We start from the raw sequence: 15,938 nt of genomic DNA on the forward strand, positions 1-15,938 counted from the left end.
AATACCTTCTGAGACTTCATCCACCTTCTATTTTTCCACTGAAAGTTTAAAAAAATGTTGCTGCTTTCACTAAATTTAGTATTTTGAACTATTCATACATCCAATAAAAGGAGCCTCTTCACACACTCCCTAATAATTCTTAAACATACAACTATGAAAGAGATCACTTTTAACACTCTCCTTTAACCACTAATTAACATACTGATAACAAACAATAGCCAAGAAACACAGAGCATGTGTAAGATAAACATTAAGGTTCACTATTTTGCAAAGACGCACTCCTTGTAACATCCTTACCATACAGGTTTCTATGAACATACCTGTTCAGATTTTAATCTATCCAACTGCTGCTGAAGCTGACCATTTTCATGTTGTGTATTGGCCAGTAGTGATGTTTCTCCTGTTAGTTTGTCAGTAATCTGGTGCAAATGATCCAAAAGTGATTGCTGCTCTGGATTCAACATTTGCTGAATTTCCTTTTCAGTTATACTATTATCTGAATCTTTACACAGACTCATATTGTCTTCTCTTACTTTTATTTCTTCACAATGCTCTCTGTTAGGACTAATTATTATATTTTTAGCATCAGAAACCAGGCCAGCATCTGTTTGAGTTTTTTCTTTGGAGTATTTTGCCTTCTGTTCAAAAATGTTAACATTTTCTGTCTGATTGTGGCTGATTATGAACTCTAGCTCTTTACATCTTGCTAATACTTGTTCTTTCTCTTGTTTTAAAGATTTAACTTCATCACTTAATTGACAAAGTTCATTGTGTTTTAAGTTCAATTGTTCAGAAAGATCTGAAAGTCTCAAGGACAGTTCCACTTTCTCACGCTGGGCTACCTCAAGCTTTTCCATAAGTTCTGTAGTATCTTTCTCAACAACTTCTCCCACTTCAAAAGTTTCTGCTCTGCATATTTTGTCTTCTTCAGAGCCTTCAAAGACTGCACTTTTATTTTTCATTACAACCAGTTTATAGCTTTGTAAATGTTGAAGTTCTTCAGTCAGAGCCTTGAGTTTGGTTTTATATTCAGCTTCCTCTTTCTTTTTGCTCTCTTCTAAATCTGCTTTTACCTTTAGAAGAGAAGCATATTCTTTCTGCAGCTCTTGATAGGTAGCTTCAAAATTTTTCTCAGCAAATGAAAAAGTATTTTTTTGCCTTTCAATTTCTGCCTCAAGTTCAATGTTTTGTTTTATAAGCTTCTCATTTTCAGCCATTAGTTTTTCTAATTTTCTTTGCACATCAAGGTCTGGGTTAGTACTAACACGATCTGTGAATATCATTTTTTCCCCTGAACTTACTGTAACGTGTTTTAATTTCTCCTCCAGAGCTCTATTTTCATCTTTAAGAAGGTTATTTTCTGTTTCAAGAGTTGTACATTTTTCTTGAAGGCTATCTTCTTTCTCTTTCATTTGCTTCTCCAACAATTCAGTTTTAAGTTGCAACTCTTGAACTTCTTGTTCAAGTGTGCCCTTTTCTATTTCTTCTTGCCTAAGAACATCAATCTCCTTTTGGAGTTCCTGTATGTGAAGTGACATTTCTTCTGATTTAGAAATTACAACAGACTGCTGCAAATCTTTCAAATTTGAAATCTCCAATATAAGCTGACTTTGCTTTGTTATTAAATTATCCTTTTCAAATTGCATGGCTTCCATCTTCTGACTCATTTCATTTTGTACCACTTCTAATTGCTCTTTATAGTGTGCAGCCAAGTTATCTTTAAGGTTTTCAATGTTTATTCTGTGCTCTTGTTGTAAGTCTTCTCTAAGTTTGGACAGTTCTTCTTCATGACTAAAGAGAAGCTGTGTCCTCAGTCTCTCTAATTCAGCTTCTTGAGATTCAGCCATTCTGTCCAGAACTTCATCCTTCTCTCTTTCGAGCATTTCAAGTTTTATTTTATAATTTGTGACTTCGGCCTCATGTCCTAATTCTAACTCTTTCCTGAGCTCAGACGCAGAAGCAAGCTGAGCTTTCAGATCTTCAATTATAACCTGGTACTTACTGGCTTCATTTAATTTGCAGTCTTGATCCACTATTGTCTGTTTAGCTCTTTGAATCTGCTCTCTTGCAAAGGTCAGTTCTTGAAAAAGATCTTCAATTTGTGTTTGTTGAAGAGACTTTTCTGCTGAAATCTCTTCCAGCTGTTGTGACAAATCTTGCTTTATTTTTTCCTTCTGAAAATTAGCATCTTTCAATTTTACAGTCAATTCATTAATCTTAATATTCATTAAATGCACCTCATCTTCATTAATATTGTCAGTTGAACGTGGATTTAAATTTTTCTCCAGTTCTATTTTTTGTTGAGTACGAAGTTCTTCAATTTCTAATGCATGTTGTTTAATTAATTCTTGCTTCATTTGTACAATTTGCTGACCATACAGCTCATCTAATTCTGCTTGAAGCTGTCCCAGTTTCCTTTGTGTTTCTAATTCCATTCTTTGTACTATGTCAGCTTCAAATTGGCTGTCTTTATGGCATCGCTTCTGTAATTCTTCCACAGTGCCCATTAACTGTTTTATTTCATCGGAACATTGTCTTTCTTTCTGTTTGCAGTTAACTAGTTCTAGTCTCACATTATTTGCCTCTTGATTCCTTTGTATAATCTGCTCTTTTAATTCATCAAGTGATTTATTGGCATCTGATAATTTTTCCTTCATCTGAAATGCATTTTTCTCCTCTTCTATTATTTTTGCTTTCAGCTCTCCAATTAGTGCTTCTTTTTCTTGTAGTTTTTTATTGGAATCTTCACTTTCATTTTTGTGTTTTTCCTTTAAAAAAAAGCAAGCTATATTTTAATTTTTGGAATCTCAATATTTCAATGTTTTAAAACTTTCAATATTATACTTCAAATTGCTTCTTAAAAACATAGTATCTATTTTAAAAAGTTAGATCTAAAACATTGCTACTCAATTTCAACAATTTGCTCTGCATTAGGAATAAATTATGGTTCATTTTTCCAGAGTCGCACTCACATTTTAGTAATGTTTGGCTTAGTTAGCTCAATGTAATTCTTTTGTTTTCTATACAAACTATTTTTCTTCAAACATTATATGCTGTAAAGGGAAGTATACACAAAAAAATTAAAATATGAGGGAAAGTTTGACAGTTATGTTTAACTCTTTGAACATCACTTGTGGGGACAGCTTCACCACCCACTGAAGACAATAGGAGGTTTTTCCACTGACTTCAGTGGGCAATGTATCAGTATGTACTAAGGGTCCATAAATTTTCATATTGTATATACTATGCCATTTGAAAATGCCACTGAATACAAGTAGATACAGTAGGCCCAAATATGCGCTCTTGTAATGGATACATTTTAAATGTCTTTATAACAGTCAATAGATTAGAGTTGGTGCTTCTTTAGAGGGCATTCAATTCTGTAGATGATCTGCGATGTTCTCCATGAAGAACACAACATAAAAGCAAAAGATGTACTACAATGCATCAAATACTGGATTTAATTTGGTTTTGTGTTTTGTTTTTTTTTGTAAGGACAAGAGAGTTATTCAAACAACTGCTTTTGGGTCTGTTTTCTTTCAAAATCATTGACACAACTCAGTTAAATATTTACTGTGAAACTATACATACAATCTATATTTAGTATAGTAGATGTAACAGTCTTAGAGAGACAACAAATTCCCTGTATAAAATGAAATAGAAAGACAATATTTACATCTCCTCTAGCAAGCGGTTGCACACACATATCTGGAGTTATATTTTATAATTAACTTCAAAGGAACTATAAACAGGAAAACAACATTAAATCAGTAGAAAAAGTATTCATCTAATAAAAATCTTACCACTTCATAGACTGCAATATTTTCTTGCAGAAGTGTAATTTGTGCTTCAAATTCTTCATGCTTTTTTTGGTAATTCTTCAACAGATATTCTTGTTCTTCTAGCTGCTGCTGATGTGTAAGGATCTGTTGTTTGGCGTGTAATAAATCCGTAGCTGTACTACTATGGCTGGTATTTCTTAAGGCTTCACTTGCCTGTAACTTACACATAGAAAAGACATACGCAGGTCAGAGTTTCCTAGACTAGCAAACCTCCCTCTTGCTCCCATTTCTCTATGAGAAAGATTACTTAAAACGCGTTTGTCAAATTATCTTTTCTTTTAGTAGCAGTGGAGTGATGTTCATCTTGTTAGAATAGCTGGCAAATTATTTTTCATGGTCGATATTACACTGCTGCTTCGACCAGCACTATCCGCAGTCACCAAGAGATCTTGATAGACTGCTAGGGATGCAATACATGGCCCAGAAGGTATGCGGGGTGGGGGCGGGGAAGGAAGGCAGGATGCTTCTGCAGCAAGAGGGGGGGCTGCCTGTCCATCTCAAGTCATCTGCTTTCCATTGGCTGGGGATGGGTGATCTAGCTAGCTGATTGCCTCTTGTACACCCTCTCATCCCATATTTATATTCTCTTGGCCATAACAATAGCCTCCTGTTCCTGTCTGCTGCCCTTCCCAGCCTCCCTTCCTTTAGTTGTAGTGTGGGAACTGTTTTTTAGGATGCTGCAGATGTCACTGATCGCCTCTTTCAGGATCATGACAAAATATTTTTCACTGAATAAAATTCCCTTTCTCTAGTGGGATTTTTCACTTTCTTCACAGCATCATGGAGGCACAATTCTGTTTCATGTAATAGACTGTAAAGTTTAATATTAGGAAAGGAAAGATAGTTGAGCTTGTCACAGCAAGTGGCTAGCACAGACGAAGATTAAAAGGGACAAGTCTTACAGATAAACAAGATTCAGGATTTTGCTGGTAGATCTCTGACTTCCAGGAGAAGGAGAGACCTGAAAGATTTGCATACTGAAGTTACCCCTCTTGGTAATCTATGTCCCTTTACTCAGGGGGATGTAGAGAGGATTTAGAAGTAACTTGAGTTCTAGGGATGTGTGTAAATTTCTAGTTATATTGTTGGAGCCATGTAACTCTGCACTGCAACTAGTTAAACACTTGGTGTGCAGGCCCATCTTAAGGTGTAGGGGCGAAGGGGCAGTTGCCCAGGGCCCCATGTTTCAAAGGTGCCCAGAACTCCAGCTGCTGCCGTAGGCAAAGTAGCAGCAGCTGGAGTGCTTAGCTCCTTTGAAACGCCTCAGCAGCACTGCTGTACCATTCCATGCAGCTTCTGGGGGGGGGGGAAAGGGGTGGCAAGGCTGACTACCCTAGGCCCTGCCCCTTCTATCCTAGGCCTCGCTGTGGCTGTCACACCCACTGCTGGTGTGAGAATGACGTGTAGGTATAAAGTGCCTCTTCACTGTGAAAAGTGAATATCATTGTGTCCTGCTGCCACATATCTGTGGCCCATTTGTGGGCATCTCTCAACATATGTTTTATGCCCAACTAGCACAGGGCAACAATATATTAGGAATTCATTCTGATGTAATAATATGCCTTATTTGTGCAATTGTTAATTCTCAAAAATCAGTATGTGAAACACTGTGGATTTACAATGCTGTGCTCAAAGCTTGTGCAATTTGACCTATGACCGCTCAACAGCTCAAAATACTAAAACATTTAAATGCAGTACAAATGAATAATGACGAAGCCCCTGTGGCTATGTTATACTCAACCATCAGTTCCTTTCTGAACAAATCAACGTAAAAATACAGCACAAAAAGGTATAGTGAAATAATCTTCAACCACAGAAGAGAAAGTATGGGTGTTACTAAACGTCTAATTAGACTGTAAAGTGAAATGCTGAATTCAATCAAGTAAATGGGAGTTCTGCCATTGATTTCAAAGATGCAAGGATTGCACCTTTCCTCTGACAACAGTTATTACAGGTAGGTTTTCCCTTCTACAGTGGTTGCCATCAGAAAGCCATTATTTACCAAATATTACTATCGCACAACATTCCAGATACTCCAGCTGTTGACAATTACTAACTCAACTGTAGGTCCCTAATTTTACACTCACATCTTTGGAAATTCACATGAAACAACATGGACTTTGTTTTTAAATGAAACAATACTTTGTGTACTGTGTTATTCCAAATTGACTCTTTTTCATCAAACCTTATGAAGTATTGCTCCCAGTAATACTTACATGCTGAAACTGAATTTGTAGTTTCTGGCTTTGTTCAGTAAGCTCTAAAAATTCCCTCAGTGTTTCATCCTTTTCTTTCCGTGCTTGTTGTAGATTAGTAGTGAGCTGTGTAATAATATCATCTCTTTGTTTGATAGCAGCCTCAAATTCTTGAAGCTATGAAAGGTTAAGTTTAATTAGCGCAAGTCAATATATCTACAAATACATGCTAAATCACTCATGAAATCTAAGTTTAAAAAAATAAAAAGTGTATTTTATGCACAATGTCTCTAAAATACTTAGACACCTATGCACTAATATTTTAGCAATAACTTTTGTACCAGAAGCATTTCAAAATATGTAGAGGCTATTGAATTATTTATTAAAGGTACCCAAATAAAGAATGTGATCTGGACTTTATATTTACTGTATATTGCATCTTGATTAAATTTATAAGAGTTAGAATTTGAAACTAAGTTAAACCAAAAGTTCTCTAAAACCTTCTTTGATATTGGTATGAAATTTACAACAAATTGGGACTTCACATGATAAAGGGGAAATCAGATTAAACGTTCAAGACTGGTACATGGTATATAGCAGAGAAACACTCAGATGGACACGTGTGATAAAGGAAGAAGAAAGGACAAAAGTACTATTGAGGGAAAAAAATTTCTTCAGAAGTGGTAAGTACTTATATCATAGCATATATTTTCTTAAATTCTGCAAACCATGATCTACACAACATTACTAACTGGCATCAGGGCCACCCTCAGCAGGCAGGTAGGGAGAGGGGAAGCTGACCTAGGGCCTGCCATTTCAAAAGGACCCAGGGCTTCCAGCAACCAATGACATGGTAATGACTGGAGCCCTGGGTGATGTGGGCCAGTAAGTGCTGAAGGGTTGGCTGCGGGGGGCGACCCTAGCTCCCAGCCCTTCCCTTTTTGCCAGAGATCCCATTCCTTCCCAGGGCTTGGACCTTGTCCAGGACCCTGGCAATTTTGTCAGCAGTCCTGACTGGCACTAAACTTAATAAAAAACTTAAAAGTCTTGTGGTTTACTTGAAAATTACTTCATTTATTTAAACTCTTCTTTTTACAGTCAGCAGAAGCCTTTAAAGTAAAGTCTCTCAGTCAATATATATGCTCCTTAAATCATTAATCTGTTCAGATATTAGAGTGTTACTTCAATTTTATATGCTCTTCTAAAGACTAAAGAGCACCTACAGTTCATGTAGGCAGATATTCACTCCAATGACTTCAGTGGCTTTGCGGCCATTTATGTCACTGATAACCTGGCTAGGCACCAAAAAAACTGTATGAAAATCAGAGCACCAATAGCAGACATTTTGTTCCATGGGTTGACTGATTTTTAAAATTATTTTTACAAAGCAGATCAAAATGAAGTGTTAATTTCTGACTTTTTTTAACTTAGCAAACTAACATTAGAAAGTCAGTCGAAGTGTGTACATGTAACACTTCCTTATAATGCTAGACATTCACCTGTGTGCCCTAAAGAAAAGGTTTAGTACTACCACATGATATTTTTATACTTTTCTCAAATATTTCAGGTGAGGTTTAACTCACAGCTAAAAGATATATTATTCATTACTGGTAGGTAAATAAAAATACACGTATTTTAAACACAGAAACTGACTGTCTATGAAGTGTTTGAGAGAAATTAATTCTTTTCATCCCATCATTGACCACGGACTCCTTTGAAAAAAATAATCTGGTGAATCTACATAAGGGTCTGATCATGCAAAATATTAAATGCCCTCAAATCCCATGTTGATAGCCCAGGTCCTAAAACAGTTGTTCATTTTTACACCTGCACTTTCCTGGATGATGTAATTACTGGACAACCATCTTAATACATAAAGAGGTATCCAGTGGGCAGTTACTTATGCCAAACCCTTACGCGTGCGTGCACACACACATGGAAAATATGTTCAGCAAAATTAAACAAAACGTATTCTCAAGGACACACACGTTATTATCCAGTCATTTTTAAAATTTGTTTTTAGATATTCAATTTGGTTTTTTTGCATAGTTTATTGAAACAGGACTGGCAGTTAAAATTAGGACACAAATACATTGAAACTGATTCTTAGAAGGTTAGGAAAATAAAAGGCTCTTAGGGGAGTTAAGGAAAGTATCTGTTCAAATATTTGTTCAATTACAACACAATGCATACTATGAAACTTCAATAAATATAATTTAGTGTAACTGAAAAATGTTCATAAGCATTATTGTGCTACAAATTTTGAAGAACATCACATACAAAGAACATCTTAAAAAACAAACAAAAACAAACAAGCCAGAGTTCACACAGTCTTATGCACTTAAAATTTATATATGTTCTCTCTTTCCGTTCACTGAAAAGAACACAGTGTTGGCATTTGCCAGAAACTAATCAGAAGAAATTATAACTCTCATAAAATCCATCAAGCACAAAGAGTACAAGATACAGTAAACAGGAACTAAGTATGAATTAAAACTTATCAGTACCATAGGAGGTAAGTGGTCTTTCTCATCATTCACATGCACTGAAAGGCAAAAATAATGATAACCTACCCCTTTTTTATTTATAGGTGATGCTACTTAGAATGTTTTCTCTCTCTCATGAGAAAATTACATATACCTTCTCACAGATTTGCTAAAATAAAGGGAAATCAAGAAAAACTAAACAAAAAATCCCACAGCGATAAACACAATTTAAAATGTTTTGTGAACCATGATCCAACAGCATCCACAGTAGAAACTTATAAAACAAAGCAAAAACATATGAACATACATGAAGTATCCAAATGAACAAAAGGGCAAAGAAAACAGAGACAAATGTAAAATGAAATACAGACTATGAAAAATACAAGTATACCCTACATATCAGCCATGTTGCAAATTCAGTGCAACATAAGCTAAAACCTAACTTCTTTAACAGGAGTATCATATGCTTGACCTAAGTGCAGAGTTAGATGTTATATTCCCTATATTACAGGGATTGTTTAAAAAGATGCTCAGGTTTTAATGTAAGAAAACTTTAAACCTAAACTGGGAAAAGTTTCTTAGAATATGTTGCCCTGCTGGCTTGCATGCCTCTGTAAACTCTGGCAGACAACTGACCTCCTGGTTTGGAAGCTGGAACTTGATACCTGTTTGTTCTCTGAGGAACAAGCGGAAAAAATTGTGTACTCCCACTGGACAACTGAGGAAGCTTGTATTGAAGAAGCTCATGTATCCACTTTTCCAACCAGAAGAAAAGCATGCAACAGTTACACAGAATGAAAATGTTGGCCAGAGAATAAAAAGAAAGAGGAAATATGCTGGAGCTTCCTTTCAAATAAAGATGACACATCCTGCTGAAATTATTCTCTTTGGAACTAAACAAAATTCTGCATTTCACAGTCTTTGAATGGCTCTCTTTAACCATGAACACTCCCAGGTGACATTCAGTATTTTTGCATGTAACTAAGGGGCAAACAGAAAGCAACATAAGGTAATTATACCTGTTGCAATCCTTCTGTACCATATGCTGCCCTCATTTCTTCTAGTTCTCTGTTTAGTTCTTCTATCTCTTGCTGTTTCCCAGCCAATTCATTCTCCATCATCTCTAGTCGTGTCTGAGACTGCTGTGTTTCATGCTCAGAGTAAGTCGCTCCAACTCCAAATTCTTCTTCCTAAATCAATCCAAGTTCCTTAACAACCCAACACTTACATATTTCCTCAAAGTGAGCAGAATCAAATTCTGAATTCTCTATCACATATCACATTAGAACACCAAAATATAACACAGCATTTAGAAGCTTATTACCAGAGTAAGCTATTTTGTTGGCATAATTTAAACGTTAAGACCACTGATATACAGTACTTCTGAGAATTCTGTATTAAGGCTATGCTTTATGCTATGATCATTTTTTGTTTTTGTTTTTCATGAAGTTCAAGAAGCAATGTTATACATGTTAAGATGTCATGAAACGATGACAGAGCTAGAAAACACAGCATACCACAGCACTTTTGTTAGTAAGCAAGGTCATTTTCGTTCACCCAGAATATTAGTACACAAGTTCCTTAAGGTTTTTAGTATTCAACATTAGTAATATCATTTAATTTGTAATACTATACCCTGATTAAGTCTGCCGGTATAGCTGTTCTTGCCACAAAACTGCAACCATTTACCTGTATAAAGACAATTTCTAGAGACATTGTAATTTAAGATATAATGTGAAGATACATTTCAAATGAAAGGTAGCTAAAATTTAAATTGTATCTATTTTTGTACGCAATGTATTGTGAGAAGAGAACAATTACTTCATTTGAAATGCACACAGGTAGTATTTGATTGTTTTGCACAATTCATATATACCAAATTGCATCAAAAGTAACAAAAAATTTTATATTTGTACTTTAGAGTTACTCAGGTGAATTAAACCTGGTTTGATTAAAATACATAATTTGTTATAAACAATATATTCTGTATATATCCATATTTAGATTTGGTTATCATGTCCACAACTGTGGGTTTGTACAGGACAGTGAAGAAAAGAAAAGACTTCGTCTGCAATAATAATATTGCTGCAAGACAAGACTGCTGATACCTGCGGTTACTGCTCCGCCAACTTTGCTCAGGAAGTTGTACTCTGTCATTAGATAGAGCCATTATGAGCAATGTGCCCCAAAGAGGGTTATATTTATTTGTCACTGGACTTCATCCAGTTTCCCGAGCATTAGCTAATAAAGAAGAATCATATTTCTCATGTTGTCAATTATAATAAACAACTTTTAAATTATACTAGCTACAAAATATTACACTTAAAAGCATGACTACAATTTATGATTCAAAAAGTTCAAACAACACTTTAAAAAATGATAGAGACCCTCTTTAAATAATAAGAAAGAGAGGAAGCAAAAGACAAGATGTATACCACTACTAAACTCATACCCGCCTGTTTTTTTGAGTTGCCAAGCACCTAAGGCTCCTACAGACTTCAAATTAAATTGTGGCTATTTCGCATTTCTAACCATCAACCACTACATGCCTGCAGGCCGGATTCTGCCTTGTCCTGCTATAACAGCTGCTTCTTACATCAGACTAGAGGTTCCGATTATACTTTCACATAGTTCTCAATTGTGCATATGTCAGAGCATGTCACACCACCCTGGGCTTCTGAGGCATCAAAAGCTGGCTCCTCGTGTTAAGGTGGGTGTGGTACAAATACCTCACTGTTATACATTCTACACATATAAATACCATAATAAAGTCAGCATTGTGCACAGAATTTTGTTTCCTTTTTTAATGGAAAACTGAGTGTATATGTTGCTTCCTTTCCTCAACACACAGAGCTCCTGCAGGTTCTTTTTATCTTCTCCTACCTCTTCTCTCACCCATCACCAAAACATAAAGCAAGAAGTGTGCTGTCCACATGTACATGAAATCTCTAATCAGAGCATACAAACTACATTTCCTTCAGGTAGAGAGGAATAAGAGCCACTGGTTACTCAGAAGAAATATTATAGGCAATCAACAACAACGTCTATGTCAGGTTACCTGATATTTCTCACAGTCAGATCCTGCTTAAAGTTAATTAACATTGCAAAACTTTAACCATGTGGACTAAAATCTTCCACCCCAAGTACCTGCTGCAGATGGATTTTTTGGGGGGAAAGTGGAGGGGGTAAGGGGAAAGAGAAATTTCAGTCAAAACAGTCAGCCACTTCAGAGAAGAAATTTAGGGAAAGACAGAGGCTGTCTACACTTGCCCCCAACTTCGAAGGGGTCATAGTAATCAGGGCCATGGGAGATACTAATGAAGTGCTGCAGTGAATAAGCAGTACTTCGTTAGTCTAATTTTCCCCCACGGCAACTTCAAAGTGTCAAGCATGCCAGTGCTTCAAAGTTTCTGCCGGGGAAAATTAGCCTAATGAAGTGCTGCATATTCACCACAGCACTTCATTAGTATCTCCTGTGGCCCTGATCACCATGCCCCCTTCGAAGCTGGGGGCAAGCGTACATACAGCCAGAGTGTTTTGTCACATTAAAAAATCCTTACTATTCCATGAAGAGGTTGAACACCATATGCTTTGGATTAGGGACTTGGAAATTTGACAGGAGGGTGGCTTTTGTGGTGGAGGAGGGACAAGCTTCATAACTCCACTGGCTGATTTCTGGTGAATGGGAACTTCCTGTTTGAAGCACTCCTCCCTGCTCCTCTCCCGTCCAGGGAGCGGTGCCTTTTGCTTTTCCTATGAAAATCTGTCTGGGATACAAGATTTTTAAGAATCTCATCCTGCACACATTCAGCGGAGGTTGACGGAACTGTATCAAAAAATCTGCATCGAGCACGTACTAGCCTCTCGCAGTTCCCATATGTGACTGCTCCTGCACCATCTTAATAAAGTGTGTTCCTGCCAGGGCTACAAGAGCTCAAACAGGACCTTCTGGGAAACTGCAGTGGGACTGAATGCAGGAAGACTGTCTTGTGTTCTCAGTTCTGCCTGTCACCCTTATCTGCTAGTGCCCAGGCTACATGGAAGAGAATGCTTGACTCAAATGCAGAGGGGACAAAAGTCAGACTCAGGAAGGGAGGAGCAAACTGTGACACAGGGAAGTTGGGGAGGAAGTTTTGAGATTGAGACCTGGCAGCTGGTGTGGGGTGGGTGAAGAGAAACTGGAACTGCCAGCTGAAAGGAGAGAGAGCACTGACACTAACTGGGCAAGGACACAAAGTGGGAATTGGAAGACAGGGATCTGGGGACAGACTAAGAAACTACTGGGGGAAATGAAAACGGAGCACGGATAAGGAGCCAGAGAGACTGGACAAGTAGACAGATTACAACTGGGAACCAGTGGGGAGAGACGATGGGCAGGAGAACAGATCTGACAATGAGCCAGTGTGCAAGGAGGAACAGGAAGAGGGGTTGGCAAAGAGACTGAGACAAGAAAGCGGGGAGGAAGACGACTGACAGGGAACAGGGGAGGGTTTTCAGACAAAGAACTCTGATAAGGAGCCAAGAAAGGAGACTGACAGACTGAAAAAGTAGCCAGCTGAGATTGAGACTGGGTCCAACTGAGCAAGGAGACTTGGGTGGTGGACTGGGCGAGAAGAGACTAGGAGCAGGGCCATGATGCTGAATTGAGACAGGAAGCCAACAGATGAACAACTGAAGTGCAGGAGGGCAGGAGACAGCTCAGATGAAAAGTCAGAAGGTGTAACTGGTACAGGCAGGGAAAGAAAACCAGAGGCATGGAGTTATAGGAAAACGGGGGCTCAGATGAGTAGCCCTGAGGGAAAGGTTAGAACTGGATGAGCACGGACCAGTTGTCTTGGTTAGTAAAGGAGAATGGGAATTGGACAAGGAGCCAAGAGTAGTTTAAAAAGGTGGGATACAGACAGACTGGAGGAGATGGAGCTGAAAGGGTCAAGCTTGGGGAGAAAGTAGGCACATAGACTTCTGCCCTACACTCTCTTCTAGATCCTAGAATGGGACCCAGCATTCCTGGATCTAGCACCCTACCCATACTCCCACCCTCACCCCTATCCCTAACCCATTCACTGACCGTCCACTCCCAAATAATGAACCCCTCCCTTTTGGGCTCACAGAATCTACTAACCCCTGGATCCCAAAAGAGTTAATCTAACCTGTGGGACGCCCTGAAGCTTGGTCCTCCCTGTCTCCTCTCTCCCCTCCTGCACCTTCTCATAATGCTATAGGGACGGAGCACCTGGGGAGTGAGGTATCTCATTTGGGGGTTACATCAGTGAGGATTGGTGGGGTTGTTTTGGGGAGTTGCCCCTCATTTGAGGCTCCCAACTGATTTTTCAGTAGATCAGTGGCCCCAACCCTAAAAAGTTTCCCTAACCGTAGACAACATTAAAACCTTTTTTTTTAACATAACTTAATATTTTACTTATTTAAAACAGTTTGATAAACTAATGTGATAAAGTTGAATCACTTAATCTGTTTAATTATTTTGATTTTGATTAATAATTCCTTTCTTACGGGTTATATGTGCCCCCTTTCACTACAGCTCTAGTAGCACAATATGAATAATTTAGTATTTAAGATGTTTAGAGATAAACAAAGGCATGCTGTCATCATGGGTGGCTGGCTGGTGGTCTACAGAAAGGTTTCCCTTGAGGAGGCTGGGCTACAGCCAAGATGTTTGAGAACCACTGCTCTACCGTCAGCACATAATTCTGAAAACAACTGGCAAGGTGCATATTTTGTCACCATCCACACAAATAACTACTGCACAAGTTAACTTTCTTTGCTCAAATGGCAGAGGTCTGTATGGGGTTTCTAAAGACTCCAACCTTGCTGATTACTCATGTAGTTCTCAGTTTGGTGTCACATAAGGGCATATTTTTGGGCATATATTTTGCTTTTTTAAAACTATGCATTTAAAAATCAAGTTAAAATAAGTGTACGGTTGCCACAGAGCTCCTATGTGATGCTAGGCAAATCAGTTAAACCAGAACTTTTCACTAAGGGCTTGCCTTTACTCCAAAGTTAACCTGATTTATAACTTAGGTACTGCAGCTAGCTTGATTCCCATCTAGACACAAAATCCCTGAACTTGAGTGAAGTTGTGCTTTTAACTTGAGTTGTCTGGCCTGGTAGTGGATATAAACTAAAGCTTAAGCTATCTGGCAAAATCATTCTACAGTGTGGATGCAGGCTACCATCACTCAGGTGTTGCTGGTCCTCCAATGCCTTCCCACAATTCCCTCCAGATGTCCAGAAAGGATGGAGAAGTCCCTCCCCAAAACAAATCACAGAGAATGAGTTCATAGTGTAGCTCAGTTTGCTGCAGTGTAAAGAACTAAGAAATGTAACACCATCAGTCTGTGCCACACACACACACAAGAGCAACATTGTTTGAGTGTTATTTTGTAGCGTGGTTTCTTTCCCTGAAGCTAGGATAGCTCACAAGGAGTAATTCACATGAAGATAAGTTAATTATGCAGTGGTGATACACTAATTGTATGTTCCTCATTTTCTAGAAATACACAGTTTGAGATCCTTACTCTCATGTATAGAAATGCTATGCAGTCATAGCTGCAAACTAAAGTCGAGGTGGCAGGTTATTAACATAAAGCTAAGTACACAGAAAAAATTAGGCTGTAGGCATTTCAGACTGAGCACCTAAAATTAGTGGACGCTTTTTACTTTAATCTCTATATGCCGCAGTTCCTATCTGTAAAATGGGAATAACTATAGTGCTCACCGAACAGCAATATTGTTAAAGCAAGCTAATTAATGTTTTTAGAGCACTCAAACAGTGGTGACACACGGAACAGCCCATGAGGAAACTAACAATTGTATTCCGAGCAGGCTTTGAACTGCGTGCAATAAATAAGGCAGTAACACATTGAACAATGAAGCTAAAAAAAAATATTGAATAGCTGCTGGTTTAATGTGCCTGGAATGAGGCAGGAGTCCTGAGGAAAAGAGTATGTGTGCTTGTAATTAAAGACTTTAATAATGCATATATTCAAGGGGCCCAAATTAAGGTTTCACAGGCAATCTATATTCTGGCATTTCCTAACTTCTCAGCAATTGGCTTTGCAACCTTAATATTGTTTTAACATGTAAAAACTATGTGTACTATAACCTGTGCTCAGAGCTATGCCATCCATAGGATGGTCTGGGGCAGCCATCCTGGGCCCCATATTTACAGGGCTTTGGGCAGCAGGGGAACTTGTTAAGGGTCCTCACATTAACAGCTGAGGCCAAGCCAACATCTGCACTAGCCAGAAGCAGTGGGAGCCTCAAGAAGTGGAGCTATCCAGCCCCAGCATGCTCTGCCCCACCATATCCCAGTCGAGTTGCTCCACTTCACCACGGTGGCAGAGGAAAGTGGCACAGTTCATCCCCATCCTGCTCTGCACCCCTGTGCAATG

General features: G+C 38.2%; 1 protein-coding gene across 6 annotated transcripts in view; it reads right to left on the reverse strand.

The window, feature by feature from the left end:
• Positions 1-15,938, reverse strand: part of AKAP9 (A-kinase anchoring protein 9) — a 252,463-nt gene that overhangs the window by 165,929 nt on the left and 70,596 nt on the right. For 5 of the 6 annotated variants that reach the window (XM_074984761.1, XM_074984760.1, XM_074984758.1 and 2 more), the window contains exons 4-8: positions 10,159-10,212; positions 9,543-9,713; positions 6,059-6,214; positions 3,804-4,001; positions 321-2,768 (exon numbers count right to left, since the gene is read on the reverse strand). In XM_074984761.1, coding sequence (XP_074840862.1) covers positions 321-2,768; positions 3,804-4,001; positions 6,059-6,214; positions 9,543-9,713; positions 10,159-10,212 — 3,027 coding nt within the window. The remainder of the gene's footprint in view (positions 1-320; positions 2,769-3,803; positions 4,002-6,058; positions 6,215-9,542; positions 9,714-10,158; positions 10,213-15,938) is intronic. The other variant, XM_074984762.1, reaches the window with a different exon arrangement.

Source organism: Carettochelys insculpta, chromosome 2 (assembly GCF_033958435.1).
Source record: "Carettochelys insculpta isolate YL-2023 chromosome 2, ASM3395843v1, whole genome shotgun sequence".
Classification (NCBI taxonomy): Eukaryota; Metazoa; Chordata; order Testudines; family Carettochelyidae; genus Carettochelys; species Carettochelys insculpta.